The sequence below is a fragment of the Aspergillus aculeatinus genome (genome assembly GCF_003184765.1).
Source record: "Aspergillus aculeatinus CBS 121060 unplaced genomic scaffold BO66scaffold_42, whole genome shotgun sequence".
NCBI classification, from domain to species: Eukaryota; Fungi; Ascomycota; class Eurotiomycetes; order Eurotiales; family Aspergillaceae; genus Aspergillus; species Aspergillus aculeatinus.
In genome coordinates, this window is record NW_020291511.1 from 316821 (window position 1) to 335642 (window position 18822).

Sequence of the window (18822 nt, forward strand, 5' to 3'; positions counted from 1 at the left end):
ATTGGCTCAAGTGGATGGCGTGGCCTGCCAGGCACCAAGTGGGCCCAACAGAAGTCGGTCGAACGTGGCACTGGTTGGTGAATCATTCTCTCCCCTGACACACCGACAAGGTCATCCGTGCATTTGCAGGAATCCATCAACGAGAGGAAGAGTGGAGGGGGGGAGGCCAGGATGAGATCAGATCGGAGGAGGTTTAATTTATTTCGATCGGGGTGGTTCCCCAGAGTCCATCGACAGTCAGTCGGAGTAGTTCAACATGGACAGAGAGACCATCCTCTGGATCAAGTCATCCCAAGGATTTTCCATGATTTTCAGCAGACGGAAGCTTGTCAGTTGCCGCGTACGCAGTCTAATGGCTTAAGGCCCCAGTGTGCGAGTGGGGAACAGAGAAAACCCGAACAATAGGCTGCCATTGATAGCTGTCGACGCTGCTTGGCGCTTCGTCGGCCGCGCGGGAGAGAAACCTTGGGCAGGACGCTGCCCTAACTTCAGGTTACCTTGCGGTGCGAAATCGCTTCCAATTGCACTGCCATCCCAACCTCGGAGAATAAGTTATTTGTAGTCTCGCTAGTTCACTTAGTGACAGGGGTAAGGAAGGGTGGTCAGCATCTTGAAACAACCCCAAGGTGATACCTCACATTCGTTATCAGCAGGGGGATGGGGGATTGACCGGACTGGGGCCGTTTGGACTGGGCGTTGGTGGTGGTGGTGGTGCTGCTGCTCTTGACCAAGGCATACCCGGTTTCTTCGGGTATTGAGCCCGACCAGTGGATCCCAACTTCTGCTCACAAACATTCACAGGCCCTAAGAGTGGTGCAGTGGGCTGAATCTTGCCACCACGAATCAGTTTCGGATCAGGTACAGTTACTTTTGCCGCCTCGAGCCATGGATGGGTGTTGGTGCCTGAGAAAAGTGGAGGTGAGTCGGCATTGGCCATCCGAGGCTTTCGCCCCTTGGCTGGATGCCCAGTGCCTTGATGCCTTGATGCCTTATATTTGATGTCTTCCATGCCTGACTGCCTTGGGCATGGGTTGGTTGAAGTACGGAGAAAACAATGGTATTGAACAAGACTACAGCTAACTCATGACTCCTGCATACTAGAACAATGACAATCTAACCCTACCAACCCTCGCAGAAACAACTTCCAAGTTAACAAAATCACCACTCCCCCCGCCAGGAATCCACAAACTTTCGAATCAGTCCGTTCGCGATCAACTCAACGCCTCCCCTCAACGACGGACTCGCCGCCTCTGTCTTCTCCATCTCGAAGCTCAACCCCGCTCGACCGGGGTTCTCGTTATCGTACTTCTCCGTGAAGAAATCCAGCAGTTTGATGGTGGGATTCTTGGCCGGGTCCGGATCGGAGTCGCGGAGCCGCTGCACCCATTCCCGCTTGGGCAGGATCTCGAACTCCAGTCCTGCTTGCTGCAGCGCGGGAAGCAGGTCCTCCGCCCAGCGGAAGGTCCTCGAATTCTGCACGTGGTAGACGACGCTTGGATCATGGCGGGAGACCGATGCTAAGGTGGAGGAATCGCCGGTGGCAATGCCGCTGAGTTCGAGCACTGCATCGGCCACCACGTCGACAGGCAGCCAGGACGGGGTCTCGTCGAGCGCCGGGAGAGCTTTGAGGGTGTGCGCGGTCTGCAGCATCAGCGGGATGGCTTCGGTGCGGTTCCACTTGCCCGTCACCGTGTCGCCGACGATCTGGCCCACGCGGAGGACCTTGGCGACCATTCCCGTCGTTTCGGCCGCCGCTTGGATGATGCGCTCCGCCACGAGCTTGGAGCGCGCGTACCCCATGTTCTGCGCGTGCGCCAGCTCCGGGATCGGGCCCTCGGCGATGGTCGCCGGCAGAGGCGTGCCGGCGGCGGCGGAGATCGACGAGCAGAAGTAGAATTCCGCGGGGGAGGTGCGCGTGCTGGAGAGGCACAGGTTGATCAGGTTGTGGACGCCGCGGATGTGTTGTTGCTCGAAGCTCTGCACGCCCAGGGTGAAGTTGACGGCCCACGCAGCGTGGATGACCTTGGTGAGCGACTGGCGCAGGTCGTCCACTACCGCGACTGGCAGGCCAAGATCCTCGCGGCCAAACTGCGATGGCAGGGCAATGATCTTGGACACATTAACCATCGGCAGCGATCGGGTGGACAGGCTCGTGAGCACGCGGTCGAGCGCGTCGGAGGGGCTGCTCGCCCGCACAAGGCAGTAGATCTGCTTAACGGACGGGTTCTGCATGAGGCGTGAGAGGATGTAAACGCCCAATGAGCCGGTGGTGCCGGTAAGAAGCTGCGTGGTTTAGTACCTGATGGAGATCCCAAAGTGATCTGGAGAGGGACTGAAACTTACAACCGTCTCTTCGGCAGCGGGTCTGCTCACGAAAGTCGAATACTTATCGATCAGTCGGGCCATGACACTCAGCTCGTCTTCAGCGGTGCTCTCTTGCCCGGTCCGGACCGCGTCGAGATGGGCAGCCAGCTTGCGGATGTTGGCGCAGTCGTAAATCACATTATGACCCAGCTGAGCGGACCCGATATCCACTTGATTCTGAATGACACCGCGTGCCTTGATGGCCTGAAGACTGTCCACACCTGCTTCGTAGAAGTCCGTGTCCAGATCGATCTCCGTGAATCCTAGCTCGTCCCGGAATAAGGACAGCAGGAATTGCTCCAGCTCCTGTACGTTATCGAAGACGCGGCGACTTGCCGCGGCGGTCGAGCCACCTTCCTGGAGCTTCCGGTACTTCTCCTCGATCTGATTATTGAATTCGAGGTAGCACCGGTTGCGAATCATGGTCCCTTTGTCGGTGGCGGGATACGAACAGCCGGGGTCCAAGATGATCACCATGTCGCGGGAGATCTGACTGAAGGCCTCTGCATTTGCGTTGGCTGCGGCAATGTCCGGCCAGATCTGTTCGAGGATCTCTGCCTTTGTCATCTTTTGACACTCGACGCTGGGTACGACAAGCAGGCCCGGGAGCGGACGCCCGACGCCGTACACGAGATTGTCCTGGACATAGCGACTTTGGCGGATGCGGTGCTCGATGGGCACGGGAAGCACCTTTTCGCCGTTGACGAGCGTGATGCGATCGTCCAGTCGACCCAGGTACTTCCACGCATTGGGGATGGACGGGTGTTTCAGGAACGTATCGCGAGTGTGGAAGGAGTTTGGGGGGTCGTCTGAGTTCGAGCTGACCTTGGCCGGTAGACCATCGAGCACGACGCACTCGTACGAGCCATCCTCCAGCAGGTCCATCTTCACAAAAGGAGCCACCTTGGGCAGGGGTCGGACGTAATTCCATGCCTTGTCTTCCGGGGGTCGTTCGGAGGTCATGAGTTGACCAAGTTCGGTTCTGCACTCTCGATTAGATTTCCAGACATCAAGGTATCTTTGGAGAGGGGCTAACATACGCGCCGTAGTGACTGATCAGCCGCACTCCTTGCTCGACGAGAAGATCTCCCAGATCATCGGGACAGCTGCTCCCACCAAAGAGAACCTGCTGGCACTGCGCTAAGGCCGCAACACCGCCCTCGACTTCACTCAGCAGTTTGAGCACATACGGCACGCCATGGAAGCTTTCTGGGGTTGTCACCCGCATCGTCTCGAGGACATGATTGCCTGTTAAGGGCAAGTTGGCGTTGTAGATCGCAACCGGCTTGCGCTTGAACAGCGATCGGAAGAAAGTCGAAAGGCCGTGGTTGTGGTACAACGGCAGGGTTAGCAAGGCCCGGTATCCCTTGCTGGTGCTGTAGTTGGCAATGCACGCCCCATGGGTCTGGAAGATTGGCTTGGGAAGGCCCGTAGACCCGGATGAATGGATGATGAACGCCCATTTCTGACTCAAGTGGCTGTTGTCAGTCAGCTGTAGAGACGAGCTGAGGGTGCTGGCTGAGTAGGCGGCATGGTCCGGGATTTTGTAACTAGTAAGGGATGTGGTAGACTCGAGCTTGTTTACAGCCTTTGTGGTTGACCCGGAGTAGAGGAGTTGAGTACACTTGGTGGCTGCGAGGAGATTCACATAAGCTTCCGTGCTGAGTCGGGTCGAGAGCAGCAAGACAGCGTATCCCAATCGGGTCAGTGCGAACAGGGAGACAATGTAGTCGAGATTAGAGGCGCCGAGAATCGCGACAACTCGGTTCTCCGTCGGGTGCGAGAACTGCATAGCGACATTAGAACGGAAGAGGATATATTGGCGAAGGCATTGCTCTTACCTTCTCAAGTCCAGCCTTCTTCAATTGCTCGATTGCGCCGTTGGCGAAGCGATCCAGCTGGCGAGCAGAGTAGTAGACATAGTCGCTGACCCCATGAGAGCTTTCCGGGTACCCTACCAGTGGTAGGTCTGGGACATCTTGGATCAGTTGCAACAGCACGTCGTTGATCGTTTGGGGAGCGATCTCTTTCTCGTGAGGCGGGGTGGGTGGGAGTTCACCCAGCTGTCGGGCCTCTGTCACGCTGTCCATGTCGGATGAGGTGAGAAGCATGGTTACTCTGAGTGCAAAAGATGGAAGATAAGCCTTTTTTGGCTGAATTGCGGCTCCATGCATATGATGAATCGTTTATCTATTACTCTGTATTTGCTGGATTGCGGGGGAATACGCGAAAGAATCCCCCGGTTAGGGTGTGGGGTCGGAAAAGTGCATCCCCACTCGGATAAGCATCGCCTTAGCCGACCAAAGCAATCGCTCCAAGCCCGGAAAACCGTAGAATCAAGATAGGACGCGTCTGGGTAACGCTTCGGACTTTATTCCTCTCGCACGTAGTCTGTATCTTGCAATCATTGGGGCGGAAATCATCACCAGAGCAACAATTCAACCGAGGGTGCCGGACTTGTATCCCCGTCATGGGCCGACTTTCGAAACGGTCCGGAATGCTTCACGTTGTAGGAAAAGGGTATGGCAAACATGTAAAGGGATAAAAGTCGCCACAAAGAACCTGAAGCTGCGGTCATACTGGCATCACACGATTTGTTCACGCTCGGCGCAATGGCAACCAGACACTTCATCAACGACGGGACCACTCTCGTGCAGGATGCGCTTCAGGGCCTGGCACTGACCCACCCCTCGCTGATTTACGACCCCGATAACAAATGTGGGTGACGAGATCCAAAGCCGGCCCAATACGAGCCAATGCTAATGCACTGCAGCAATCGTTAACTCCCGCCATGACGGCAACGCCAAAGTGACTCTGATATCTGGCGGTGGTGCGGGACACGAGCCTTCGTTTGCCGGCTTGGTCGGCGATGGCCTACTCAGCGCTGCAGTCTCCGGATCCGTATTTGCATCGCCAAGTGTGCATCAGATCCAGAACGCGATTGCTTCGGCCGGTGGATCGGCTGGGACACTGCTGATAATCATGAACTACACCGGGGACGTCCTCCACTTTCATCTCGCTGCAGAGAAAGCTCGTCTCGCGGGCCATGAGATGGCAGTTTTGGTCGTGGGGGACGACGTGTCGGTTGGCCGACGCAAAAGTGGCAAGGTAGGCCGGAGAGGGCTAGCTGGTACTGTCCTCGTGGAGAAGATCCTTGGGGCTGTCGCGCAGTACGAACGTGCCACTCTGAAGGAATTATATCAATTAGGTGAGGGCGTTGTGGCGAATCTGGCCACGGTCGGAGCTGCCCTGGATCATGTGCATCTGGTGGGAAAGCCTACCACAGACCTGACGGTGCGGACAGACCAGGTCGAGGTTGGCATGGGCATCCACAATGAGCCAGGGTGCTACGTGCTTAAGCCTCAACCTGATATCAACATTCTTGTGGATCAGATGCTGGATCAATTACTGGACCAGGAAGACAAAGATCGAGCATATGTCCGGTTCGATGATGCGGATGATTTGGTGCTCATGGTTAACAACCTTGGTGGCGTTTCGAACCTCGAGTTCTCAGCTGTGACGAAGGTGGTCATCGCACGACTTGGTAAGTTAGAGATCCCCTTCTGTGATTCAATTTGGCTAACAAGAGAGACGCAGGTGAACGCAACTTGCATCCAAGACGAGTATACGCTGGGGCTTACATGACCAGCCTAGACGGAAAGGGATTTAGCATCACATTGCTCAAAGCCAGCAAAGCAATGATACAAGCCTTAGATGCCCCTGCATCGAGCCCTGGCTGGACCGCCCACCAACATCTGGAGACATCTCCCGTAGCAAGAAAGTCATCTGCTGCTCCGGACGAGAAGGCCAAACGCCTCGATTCAGGTTCATCGCGACTGAAAGGTCAGTAGAATCGTTGCTACCCCTCCGTATACGTCATTATCTAACGATAAGCTTGCCACAATAGTGGATAATAGATCGCTTTCGGCGGCTATTACTCGCGCCTGTCACAAGCTTGTGGCTGCGGAGGAAGAGATCGATCGCTTCGACTCCTTGGTCGGGGATGGAGACTGTGGCTCAACGCTGGCGCGGACAGCCCGGGCAATGCTGGCGGATATGGAGAAGGGCGGGTGCGTGCCCCCCGACGGCGATGTGGTTGGGTCCGTGGAGGCCATTGCCAAGGTGGTGGAGAACAACATGGATGGCACTTCGGGCGCACTTTATGCGATTTTCCTCAATGCAGTCGGTGCCTCCTTGCGGGACGCCGGAGACAAATTGCAGGAAGAGAGACTAGTCGGAGCCGCTGAGTGGAGCGAGGCTTGCGTGGCAGGACTGGATGCTCTGCAGCGCGCCACTCCAGCTCGAGTAGGAGACCGGACGTTGATGGATGCGCTCGATCCGTTCATCAGAGCGCTGCAAGCGGGCGAATCCACCGAGGCCGCTCTGCTAGCCGCCGAGTCTGGGCGCGATCGGACGCAAGGGATGCGAGCCTCGCTGGGGCGCGCTGTCTATGTCCCCGAGCAAGGTTGGAGCGAAGTTCCTGATCCCGGGGCTGCCGGACTTGTAGTCTTACTCAAAGGGCTCTTGTTAGCTTGAGCATGTCAAAGTCTCATGTAATCTCTTTCTGAATTGACCTGTGTCTCGAGACCAGTCGTCGGAAGCCTAAGATTGATTGAGAATTCGTAGTCTGCCTGTTTAGAAGCTAGACATCTTGGAAGCCATCCAAAGGAAAGAGATAGTCCAGCTCCCCTAGCCCAGCGACGGCTAGCGAGTCCAAGGCTTCCCAGTCGGAAATATTCGTGATCCCTGTCCCACCAATTCCATCGTTCACAGGGTTTGCGTGAGAGGGCTGCGGGTGGAGGTGCACGGAGGTCAGGTCCATCCACTGGTTGTCCGCAGGTCTTGCTCCGGTCTGCAGAGGTTGGAGGCCGAACAAGGCTTCGCCCACATTGGCTTTTGCAGCTCCATCGGGTGCGGAGCTGCCATGTCCGTGCTGTGATGGAGGTGGGCCCAGGGCAGATGAGAAGACAGTCTGGCTTCCTAAAACCCCCGACCGAGTATGGTTGATCGCTGTTCGAGCTTCTTGCCGAAGTTCCTCGAGCACTAGCACGTAGCGCTGCGCAAACGAAGAGCGCGAGCCGCAGAAGGCGAGATCCCGCTGGGCTTGCTCAGCAATCCGAAGATACCAGTCCAGTCGGTCCGGTCGGTCCACCTGTGTAGAGCCCTGGACCACATGGACGTAGAGAACCACAATCGCGGAAAATGTGTAGTAATGGGTAAACTAGGCACGGGCTTATTAGTAGGCTTGTTTGGACTCCTGAAGGCTGGGGCCTCTCACCCAGAAGGTAGAATACATTCTGCCCCGGTCGCATAACTCACGGACGATTGCCGCGATCTTCATGGCAGCCTCCAGGCACAGTCCAGTGTACTTTCGGACCGATTCCAATGATTTGTCATTCTGAGGGCGGGTGACGGTGGAGTGACCAAAGTCTTTCAGAATGAAGGGTCGGTATAGGAGGACCTGCGCATGGTAAAAAGCGAGATTGAGAACGGTATACTGTCGTTGGTAGGTCAGCATGAGCAGATCAACGTTTGCCACATCGAGGAATCCCGATAGCTCCTGACGCCAGCGAGACAGACTGGCCCCGTATTTGGCGGCCGCTGCCGCTTCCACCTGCCCACTGGCCCGCCGGGGCCCGTAGACATCATGTAAGATCCCCCCAATGATGACTGAGAGCTTGGCATGATAGACGGGGGCCAGCATAATGCTCTGGGCTGATGTCGTCGCCGGGAGGATCTGGTCGGCTAGAATGTGGCTGTCATTTGCGACCGAGGGGAGCTCCTGGTCAATATCGTCGTCATGAAAGATGCGCGGACGGCCTAGAGCGGCACTGAGATAGTTGTCGAGACTATACGCACACCAGAAGACGCGTTTCCGGCACTCCCCCTCCACGTAATCGAAGCCAGACCCCCGGTCTCTCCTGCGAGCCCGATGAAGGCCAATGGCGATGGCCAGGCGGGCGGTCGTCCCGAACAGACTCCAACAATGATTGATGCGAGATTGCGACAGGAGGTAGAAGCACTGGGCCAAGCGGGCCTGCACACTCACCAAGCGCACCGGGCCGGTCTCGGCGGCCAGATGATGCTCCGCTGCCGCCAGGTAGAGGGTGCCGTTGACCGACGCCCCGATCCCTTGATCTGACTCTGGTAAACACTGCTTCGCGTGAGCCAGGACCATCAAAACCAAGGCCCGAATGGCGCGCTTGCCAGGCCCCGCCACCGCCGAGTCCTGGAGGGGACCATAGAACTCGGAGACCCATCCCTCCACCTGGGCCTGATGGAGAAAGCGGTGGGTCGGGAAGGCGAAATCAAAGTATCGAGCAATGAGGATATCGGCTTCAAATCGAGGCGGGAGCAGGAGAAAAGCCGGGTCCAGCTTCGACAACGGGGCGTCACCAAAGCTGAAGATAGGGGCATTGATCGGGAGGGAGATCTGCTCTTGCAGTCTCTTCTGGGCTCGAATCAGAAAGGAAACCCCTGACGAAGGCCCTACATAGTGACCTTCCATATCGGTCTGATGTGCCTCAGGAGAGCCGCGGGAGGGAGCCTCGTTCGCAAAGCCGTTCTCTCTGACTGGCGAGGCTGATGATTCGAGGGGGAAGTCCGTGGTAGTCTCCGTCCTGGGAGGAGTATTGGGCTGTTCCCGAGGGGGAATGGGAGGGAGTTTCCCCCGGTTGTACTCGGCCGTGTAGTCGCATGATTTGCTAGTGCGCTGACAGAGGGAACAGGGAAGCGTCCCTGAGCAGCGTAGTTTCTTTCTATCATACCGACTCAGGATAGTGCTCACACAGAGAGAGGGTGAATGGAGGCCGGCCTACCGTTTGCAGGCGTCGCAGGCGCGGGTTACGCGCACTCGCTCCTTGCCACATCGTCTTTTGCGAGGGGGTTCAGCCTGAGTGTCCATGAGCGGCGTGTGCAAATGATGCGGGAGGGGTGTTGTTCGAAGATGAAACAGAGTATGAAGCAGAAGAAGAATGTAGAATAATAGTGGATGGGATGCAGGGGAGAAGATGTGAATAACGGAGGTCGGGGGGGAAAGAACAGCCCGGGAGAGAGATACCTAGATAGTGGATTAGTCACCCACCAACCCCCAAACCCCACGGGGTACGCCAGCACAGACCACCACCGCCAAGTCTGTATACGAGGGAGGGAAAGAAGTAGGCAATGGCCCCTACTAGGAAATATAAGTCTGTATCTAGTAGAGTTAGGATAGGGTACTTTCTCTTCGATGTAGTGCTTGAATTCGCTTACACTGTCGGATTCATAAATACAAGGAAGGATGCCTGAGATGGGAAGGGCTCTAATTTTATATACTGTACATATCCCCTCCTACCACTCTCGCCATTCTCCCCCAGGACCCTGAAAGCTCGGACTACGCCAGGCAGCTGCATCCACCGCTGCCGCCCGGATCTTCTCTTCATCCAGCTCGATCCCCAGTCCGGGACCGGCCATCAACCGGATCAGACCGTCTTGCACCGTCCAGACCTCGGGATTCTTGACATACGTCCCAATATCGGCCGAGCCATGGTTGTAGTGGATGCCCACACTCATCTCCTGGATCGCGAAGTTGGCCGAGACGGCGTCCACCTGCAGATTAGCTGCTAGGGCAATCGGACCCAGCGGACAGTGAGGAGCCAAGGCTACATCGTAGGCCTCTGCCATGGTCGCCATCCGACGCAGCTCCGAAATGCCACCCACATGGCAGATATCCGGCTGGAGGATGCTGACGGATGCAGATTCCAGGAATGGCTTGATGTCCCACCGACTGTGTAGCCGTTCTCCCAGCGCAATGGGGATGGGGACCAGCTTGGCGAGGGCGGCAATCGACTCCGGGTGCTCGGACAGGAGCGGTTCCTCGATGAACAGTGGCTCATGCGGGGCAAGCTTGTGGGCCAACTGGATCGCCATCGCCTTGTGGACGCGCCCGTGGAAGTCTACGCCCGCGTCCAGACCAAGTGCCTTGACAGCTTTGAGACGCTCCACCGATGCATCCAGTGCGTGGGGAGAGTCTAACCACCCCAGGTCTTCGGTAGCGTTCATTTTGATAGCCTTGAACCCTTGCGTAATTCGGGCGCGTCTAGATAGAAGTAAATTCGGGTTAGAATGACTCCCAGGCACCGAGAATGTGGCTCTTACGCTTGCACCTCAACATCCCCCGGTCGGTCACCGCCAATCCACGCATATACTCGCAATTGGTCTCGAACTTTGCCGCCCAGGATTTCGTAGATGGGCAAACCCAGTCGGCGCGCTAGGAGAGACCGAGACGGTTAGGCTCGAGTTTCAGCAACACAAGGGTTCAAGAGCCCTTACCTTTGAGATCCCAAAGGGCAATATCGATTCCTGCCAAGGCACTCATCAGGACCGGTCCTCCGCGATAGAATCCCATGCGATAGCCATTCTGCCAGATATGCTCGATTGCACTGTACCGAGAGGGGAATAGAGTCAGCAGAGCGAATGTAGGATGTATGTTTCGTTAGCTCACTTGGCATCCAGGCCGTGAAAGCGAGCCGCAAAGGCATCCAAACAGCCTTCAACTGCTTCCGTGTGCCCTTCGAGGGAGGCTTCGCCCCAGCCAGTGTTGCCATCAGCATCGGTGATCTTGACAAACAACCATCGCGGGGGGACCCGAAAATACTCGATTTGTGTGATAGGCGCCATGATTGAGAAGTGATGATGGAGATGGCAGTCGAGGAGAGGATACGCAAGCCATGTTGAAATGTAGGAGCAGTAGCATCCACAAGATGGTTGTCGCGGTCCATGTTGGAACCGAAAGTATTCCGGAAAAGGTTCACCGGAAAAGGTGCGATCGCTCGGAAAACGTGGAAAAGGTAGCCGAGTGCTCGGATATTCACCAGCCGCCCCTATCGAAAAAGCCACCACCCCGCTTCTTTTCCGAGGTAGGCGCAGATGGCGTCACTCGAGCTCGATATTGATAAACCGCGGGGCTAACAAGAATGGGCTAGATTGATTTCAGGTGACCAAGGCTCTGTTGATCTTGCTGCGTGCGTGGCATCTGTCTCATACGAAACGTTCCCCTCTTCTCACCAACGCAACACCCCATCCATCCATCTATCACCCGCAATATGGCTTCCGGACGCACTTTCAAGTTGAACTCTGGCTATGAGATCCCGGCCGTCGGGCTGGGAACTTGGGTATGTTTCTTCACCAACGACGCGACCGGAAAGATGGATACTGATAGTACGGCTATCCCAGCAATCGAAGCCGAACGAGGTGCGCGAGGCTGTCGTCGCTGCCCTGAAAGGAGGCTATCGTCACGTCGACGCTGCTGCCATCTACGGCAACGAACAAGAGGTTGGAGATGGTATCAAAGCCTCGGGAGTTCCGCGAGAGGAGATCTTCGTGCGTGGACCCTTCATCCGCTTGATCGGAATTGCCTTTGAGTCCTGGACTGACCGCGACGGGGCTCTAGCTTACCAGCAAATTGTGGAATACCCACCACCAGCCCGAACATGTCGAAGTCGCCGTGGACAAGACCCTAAGCGACCTTCAGACCGATTATTTGGACCTTTATCTGGTAGGAGGAAACAGCGGCGTTGAAGGATGCCGGATGGTGACTGATCAATGGTCTAGATCCACTGGCCGGTCTCGTTCCGGTACTCTTCGACAACCAACCAGCCGATCGTTGAGGAGACGGGCTTGATCGATGTGATTGATGTGCCGATCAAGGATACCTGGGCAGCAATGGAGGAGCTGGTGGCCAAGGGGAAGATTCGCTCCATTGGAGTGAGCAACTTCACCCGCGAGAAGATCGAGGAACTGCTCAAGACGTTCGTGGGCTCGTTTCAGGGAAACGATGAGTTGACTAACGTGTTGCCAGAGCCAAAATCCCCCCTGCCGTGAACCAGGTCGAGGCGCACCCCTATCTTCAGCAGCGGGACCTTCTGGAGTGGTCTAAACAACAAGTGAGTTTGCTGGGGACTGTGTGTGGACGGGTGGATTGACGGGTGCTGTGTCTAGGGGATTGTTGTGGAGGGATACTCTCCCCTCGGAAACAACATTTATAACATTCCGCGGTAGGTGGCGCTAAGCATTTTCCGACATCAGGTACAGTAACTAAGGTTGCTTTAGCGCGGTCGACGATGCTCTCGTCATCGAAACGGCCAAGAAGCTGGGTAAGACCCCAGCGCAGGTGCTGATCAGCTGGGCGGTTCAGCGTGGCACCGTGGTGCTGCCCAAGTCGGTCACCCCCGAGAGAATCCAGAGCAACTTCGAAGGTATGCGCCATCTCAACTTCTATCGGATACCAAGGATGTAGATCTGACCATACATTTGCCGATCTAGATTTTGTGCTGCCCGAAGAGGCGTTCAACGCGATTCAATCCCTGGAAAAGCACCAACGCATGAATTTCCCGGCCCGCTTGGGGGTAGACATCTTTGGCGAGGTGGGCGAAGAGAGTGCTCGGAAAAGCGCATTGGCTTGGGCGGAAGAGCAGAAACGATTGAAGGCTCAGGCTTGATGCAGCATGCAGTAGGATACAGTAGACAGTACATAGATGAATGTGATGGATATCCGAGTTTCTCTCAACGGCCTCTATTGTAGTAACCATGCACCCCTATACTACAGGCAGAACACGTAAAGTGCAGAAGCTGAGCCACACTGAATATTATATGGCACAACGCACCGGACTGGCGTCACTTGCTAGATAAGGTCAGTGGTGTGAAATGATTAACCTGGGGATCCTCCCTCGCGTGGGTCGAGTGGTTGACGTCCTCCTCGGATAAGAAAAGGCCAACAAGACCTCGTCGTTTCCGACAGCCCTGGCTCTTTTCCGAATGATAGGAATCAAGGGCTCACAGCCCGTGCTTCAGGCCAGCCTTACCCCGCAATTATTAGCAGCAGGAATTACCCCAGATTCTTCCCCATTTAAGCTTGGCAAAATCCTGGTCGGCCTCTGTCTTCTTGGCCGTGCTGTGGACAGGTCTGCTGGTTCTGATCTCCCCACTTCCATTCAATTTCTATTTCGCGAAAAGACCTTCTATACCCTATCAGCAGCCATGGCCGAAATCAGGAAAGATGTCACTTCCGACCATCTCGAATACAGCGACGATGGGAATACCACCAAGGGCCAGGACAGCGACCTGGTACGCGATATTCGCAACCTCCCCGACGATGAACGACAGCAGCTGGAGAAGAAATTGGTGCGCAAAGTAGACATTCGGCTGCTCATCATGATCGTGGTCATGTACATTCTGAATTACCTGGACCGCAACAACATTGCTGCCGCCAAGCTGGCCGGGCTGGAGACGGACTTGAATCTGAAGGGTGACCAGTATCAGGTAGATACACGTCCGGAGAAACATCTTTCAGTGCATAATTGACCTGTTGCCAGATCTCGGTCAGCATTCTGTTCATCGGATACTTGCTTATGCAGGGTGAGTCTAGTTGCTTGATGTTCAATATCAGCGTTTTCGGACTGATGGATCCGTGCATAGTGCCATCCAACATGATCTTAAACAAGCTGGGAAAGCCATCGCTCTACCTCCCCGGGTGTATGCTGGTGTGGGGTGTGATATCCTGCGCCACTGCTGCCACGCACAATTTCACCGGCCTACTACTCTGCCGTTTCTTTCTGGGATTCGTCGAGGCCGCCTACTTTGTATGTGGGCCAACATAACCGAAATGGCATGATTGACACCATGCTGATGACTCTCTAGCCCGGCTGCCTGTATCTGCTTTCCGCCTGGTACACTCGTAAAGAACTCGGGAAACGAACTGCACTGTTATATTCCGGTTCCTTGCTATCCGGTGCCTTCTCCGGTCTCATCTCGGCGGGAATCACCAGTGGACTGAATGGCGCGCGAGGCCTGGGCGCTTGGAGATGGTTATTCATTATCGAAGGATCGCTTACCGTAAGTGTACGGCGCACCGGGGGTTGGAACAGAGGGACTAAAAATGGGACCAGGTATTTGTCGCGTTCCTCTCGTTCTTCATCATTCCCGATCTACCACGAACCACGCGATGGTTGTCGGAGGAAGAGAAAGCCCTGGCTGCGTGGCGGTTGGAGGCCGACATTGGTGAGGATGATTGGGTAGACCAGCAACACCAATCTATGTTGCATGGCGCCAAGTTGGCATTCTTGTAAGAGCCTCAAAGATATTGAGCTTTGGAGCTCAAGGAAATGATTGCAGCTAACGCTTAGTCCAGCGATATCAAAGCCTGGCTCCTACTGGGGACCATCTACGGCTGCACAGCTTCAGGAGCTGTGACTACCTTCTTCCCCAGGTTTGTCTCTGCGTCAAACCTCTGGCGAAATAGAGCGCTGATGAGGTTTAGTGTAATGGCTGGTCTTGGAAAGAATAATATCGATACTTTGCTGCTCACGACACCGCCGTATCTGATCGGAACAATTGTTGTCCTGATCAATGCCTGGCACGCCGATTTGACAGGGGAGCGCTATCTGCACATCGTCCTGCCTCCGATTCTCGCAATTGTGTCGTTCATCCTCGCCATGGCGGGGAGTTCTTTCGCCGCACGATATGTGTATGTTCCTTCTTTCTCTGGGACTGTTAATCGGCGAGTCTGACTTGAATTAGGGCGATGTGTATCATGCTTCCTGGAATCTATTCCAGCTATGTGGTAGCCCTGGGCTACATCTCCAACAGTATGGCGCATCCTATGTCACGCGTACAAGAGCACCTTGATTGACAAGACACAGTCCTCCCCCGTCCCGCAACAAAGCGAGCGGCGGCTCTTGCCTTGATCAATTGTCTGAGTAATGTTTGCCAGATCTATACCCCGTATCTATACCCGAGTAAGTTGTCCTTTGAACATGATGAGTCAAATTTAGTCAAATGGTTGACTGATTGTTCGGATGACAGACTCGGCATCACCAAGATATATCACGGCATTCAGCGTGAACATCGCAATGTCTTCCATGACCATCATCTTTGCCACAATCCTGCGTCTTTACCTTGGACGACTGAACAAGCGGCTGGACCGAGAAGAGGGTACCAATATGGGGGCCTCGAGTAGCCAGCGACACGATAATGAAGAACATGGGCTGCCTGGTCAGGCTGTGACTCGAGGGTTTAGATTTCTGCTCTAGAGTCACTTCGGAGGTAGCAACTCGATGCTTCACTATGTGGTGATCTTGAGGCGATGTGAACTTGGCTTGTGCATGACTTCAACCCCAGGATCAGGGCTGGTGGGTATTTCAGCTGCTTATCATGTCTAGGTTACCGAGTCAACAGAGTTGAAAATGGAAAGTTTTCAGGGGAAAGCATCGGCTTGATTGACCCATTCCTCCGGGGTGATCGATAGATCAATAGAGGGACAAAACTAGCGATGAAAGTGGGGCGTAGTTCGTGTTGACGTAGAATCGAGGGCAATTCTTCCCGAGACGGAGACGCCGACCTCCGAGGATTCCACCCACTTGAGGCCCACTGCCAGCCGAGAGAATGTTATAAAATGTTAGAAAGTTCCTGATTGACTTCACGTTTCTGAGCAGACTTCGTCTCAGTTCTTCCCAAAGTCCACTTCGGCCCTTGTGGCCAGTCCGCTCCTTGAACTTGGTCGCCAGTGTCATTCTCTCATTCACCCACAATCATTTAGATATCGAATATGAAAGTCAATCTTTCTCTGTGGCCATTAGCCTGGCTCGTAGGTTACGGCATTGATGCTGTCTATGCCACCGAGATCGACGTCTGTACTCAAGTCACCCGCAATGCAGTGGCCAACGGCGATTTCACGGACGAGTCGGTCTGGACCTCGACCTCCAGCTCAGACGAATACTCGATCGTGACCAGTGGAGGTGTTCACAATGGAGGATATCTGTAAGTTGCTGCAGTGTCGTCTTCTGGCACGTCCACATGTCTTAATGTGCAATGCCTAGTGAGATACCCTATAGCACCGCGCAAAATGGATTCGTGCTGGAGCAACCCATCTCGCTGCGAGAGGGTCCGTATTACCAATTCAACATGTACGCCAACCTATTCGGAGAGCCAGATTCGAATGGGAACTATCCCTATTGCGAGATGGATGTCTATGCCGTCACTGAGGAATCCTCTCGGTTTGTGACCTATGGCTACGTTTGGTCTTCGGATGGAAGTGCCACCGGTTGGGATTTGATCATGGGACAATGGCAGTCGACGACTACCGAGGCGACTCTCCGGTTGAGCATTACCTGCTCGCAGGCTTCGACGAGCACACTTCAGATCTCCAGCGTCTCGTTCTTGGGACCGGAAGTGGTTTGTACCTCCCAGTGTGCAGCTGCCACGACCACCTTGACCGGGGAACTGGTCCAAGACGGCGATTTCTCCGACGACGAGAGTACCGTATGGCGAGACATGTCACGGAGTACCAATCTCGACTTGGTGGACGATGATGCTCCAGGAGGTGGTCAATGCGTGTAAGTGAAAAACGCAGCGTTTGACTGAGAATACTTCCTCTAATTCTGTCGTTTTAGGTTTGTGTCAGGCTCGAATTATAACTTCTACCAACTCAACCAGACGATTGCCGATGCACAAGTTGGGCAAACGTACGTGGCATCGGCTTCTTGGAGGCTTAAGGCAGATGGCTTTGACTCCGATGTGGCCGTCTCATGCAGTATCGACTACCGGCTGTCTGATGATGCCTCGGGACTCCTGTTGGATATCATTCATGACGAAGTCACGCTTTCATCCACTGATAGCGGTTGGATGACGGTGAATGGAAGCTGGGATGCCACGGTTTCAGACTTTCAGATCCTCGTCAGCATCCAATGCACTACCGACGATTATACCTATCTACCTCAAATGGAAATTGCCAACGTCCACTTGAATATTCAAACCGTGAGTTGCCCAGTACCTCCCACTTCATCAGCCGTGGTGGCGAGCTCAACTCCGGTGCGTTCATCGTCTGCCATCTCTTCCTCCGCGGCGATATCCTCGTCGGCAATTGTTAGCCCTAGCCGTGCTGTTGCGGCATCTTCGCCCGCCTCATCCGTTGTGGCGATTCCCTCAGCAGCAATCTCCTCGACGGCAATTGTAAGCCCTAGCAGTATTGTTGCTGCTTCTTCTGGGCCCATTTCACCTGGTCTGGCAGTGTTGTCAGCAGCGAGTTCTTCGTCACCAATTGCCAGTCCCAGTGGCATATCCGTTTCTTCAGCGTCCTCGGTTGCTATATCTTCCTCCACGCCTATTCGGTTGTCATCTGCTGTAGTAAGCCGCAGTCGCATTGCCGTTTCTTTTGCCTCGGAAAGTCACACTGCATTCACTCCTGTCACGACACCGGTGGTTGTCCCAGTTTCAGTTCCCGGGCCCTCGTCGGTGGTGGCTTCATCAGCGCCTCCACTCATTTCTTCATCTGCATTGTCTCTTACTCTGACCGAAGGCAAACCTACCGCGGCTCCAGTGGTGACTCCAGGTTCCTTGAATCTGCCACCTACTGGTCTCCCTGCTAGCTCCGCTGTTACTAGGACAGCGCCGAGCACGGATGCGACGACAATAATTTCTGCTGGGCCTGCCCTGACTACATCCACAGTCTTCACCACTAGCACTGCTACAATCATTGCATGCCCTTCCACCATCCCTAACTGTCCTGCCTCCAAGAAGACCACATACCTCACTACGGAAACTATTCTCGTCTCAACCACAATCGGTCCCGTTGCAGCCACTGCAACCGTCGTCGATGATGGCTCCTATACCTCCACGATCTTGACGATCCGAACGATGACGATTACCTCGTACGCTGCTAGCGTTACCAACTGCCCTGCTCGCGCCCAGACTACATTCTTTAGTACTCAGACATTGGTGGCTGGGACCACGGTCATTCCGGCTAAGACAACCGTGGCTGTCGCAGCAACGGATTCAAACCCTGCAAGCGCACCTAATTCCGCATCGCGCTATACCCACACTGCGGCGCCTGTAGCTGGTGAAGACAGTGTCGCGGGAAGTCGAGGAGGTGATGGCCTGGCCAGCACAATCAGCCACTACGAGGCAACTGCCACGTCGTCCGTGGATGACGTTGCTTCTAGCTCCAAGACTGTATCTGTCTCTACTGGAAATGGAGCAGTTTTACCTGAATTGACCTCTAGTTCGAGTGATGGTTTGACTTCAGGCTTGAATATCGGCTCAGGTGTTGGATCTAGCTCTGGTTCTGGTTCTACAGCAAATTATCTACCGTCCGCGTCGAGCTCTAGCTCTGAGTCTTCCGCTGGGGCTGGTTTTATCTCAGGCTCTATCCTAGGCTCCACCTCAGGTTCATCTGCAGACTCCTCCGCAGACTCTTCTACACTTTCCTCTGCAAGTTCCTCTGCAGGCCTCTCTGCAGAATTCTCCGCTGGAACCTTTTCCGGCTCCCCTTCACACTCCTCGGACTCTGTCCCCGGCTCTTCACTTGGGCTGTCTTCCAGCTCCTCGTCCAGCCAATCTTCTAGTCCCGTTGTCGAATATTCGTCCAAGCCTGCCTTCGACAGTGCCGGTAGCACAGGTTCTAGCCACAGCTCCGCGACCGACTCT

At 55.0% G+C, this 18822-nt stretch overlaps 5 protein-coding genes across 5 annotated transcripts; 3 read left to right on the forward strand and 2 right to left on the reverse strand.

The window, feature by feature from the left end:
* Positions 1-1158: 1158 nt before the first annotated feature.
* Positions 1159-4454, reverse strand: BO66DRAFT_379510 (putative NRPS-like enzyme; the record flags this gene model as incomplete). The annotated part of the gene is made up of 4 exons (XM_025645855.1): positions 1159-2283; positions 2344-3346; positions 3405-4132; positions 4206-4454. 4 exons carry the CDS (start codon positions 4452-4454, stop codon positions 1159-1161), a joined length of 3105 nt encoding a protein of 1034 aa, XP_025501283.1.
* A 301-nt stretch (positions 4455-4755) lies between these two features.
* Positions 4756-6900, forward strand: BO66DRAFT_457948 (dihydroxyacetone kinase; the record flags this gene model as incomplete). The annotated part of the gene is made up of 4 exons (XM_025652184.1): positions 4756-5082; positions 5138-5908; positions 5962-6207; positions 6272-6900. Exons 1-4 carry the CDS (start codon positions 4977-4979, stop codon positions 6898-6900), a joined length of 1752 nt encoding a protein of 583 aa, XP_025501284.1. The 5' UTR covers positions 4756-4976.
* A 106-nt stretch (positions 6901-7006) lies between these two features.
* On the reverse strand, positions 7007-11022 carry BO66DRAFT_457958 (uncharacterized protein; the record flags this gene model as incomplete). The annotated part of the gene is made up of 8 exons (XM_025652185.1): positions 7007-7585; positions 7643-9122; positions 9183-9256; positions 9488-9498; positions 9723-10441; positions 10501-10612; positions 10675-10784; positions 10847-11022. 8 exons carry the CDS (start codon positions 11020-11022, stop codon positions 7007-7009), a joined length of 3261 nt encoding a protein of 1086 aa, XP_025501285.1.
* A 425-nt stretch (positions 11023-11447) lies between these two features.
* On the forward strand, positions 11448-12842 carry BO66DRAFT_457959 (aldo/keto reductase; the record flags this gene model as incomplete). The annotated part of the gene is made up of 8 exons (XM_025652186.1): positions 11448-11516; positions 11578-11724; positions 11795-11899; positions 11956-12152; positions 12203-12287; positions 12343-12398; positions 12454-12599; positions 12667-12842. 8 exons carry the CDS (start codon positions 11448-11450, stop codon positions 12840-12842), a joined length of 981 nt encoding a protein of 326 aa, XP_025501286.1.
* Positions 12843-13380: 538 nt separating this feature from the next.
* Positions 13381-15431, forward strand: BO66DRAFT_403910 (MFS general substrate transporter; the record flags this gene model as incomplete). Its single annotated transcript, XM_025648896.1, has 10 exons — positions 13381-13662; positions 13716-13758; positions 13819-13982; positions 14041-14235; positions 14289-14464; positions 14531-14608; positions 14642-14866; positions 14920-14987; positions 15042-15137; positions 15205-15431. The coding sequence occupies 10 exons, from the start codon at positions 13381-13383 to the stop codon at positions 15429-15431; spliced, it is 1554 nt and encodes a 517-aa protein (XP_025501287.1).
* Between the last annotated feature and the right edge of the window lie 3391 nt (positions 15432-18822).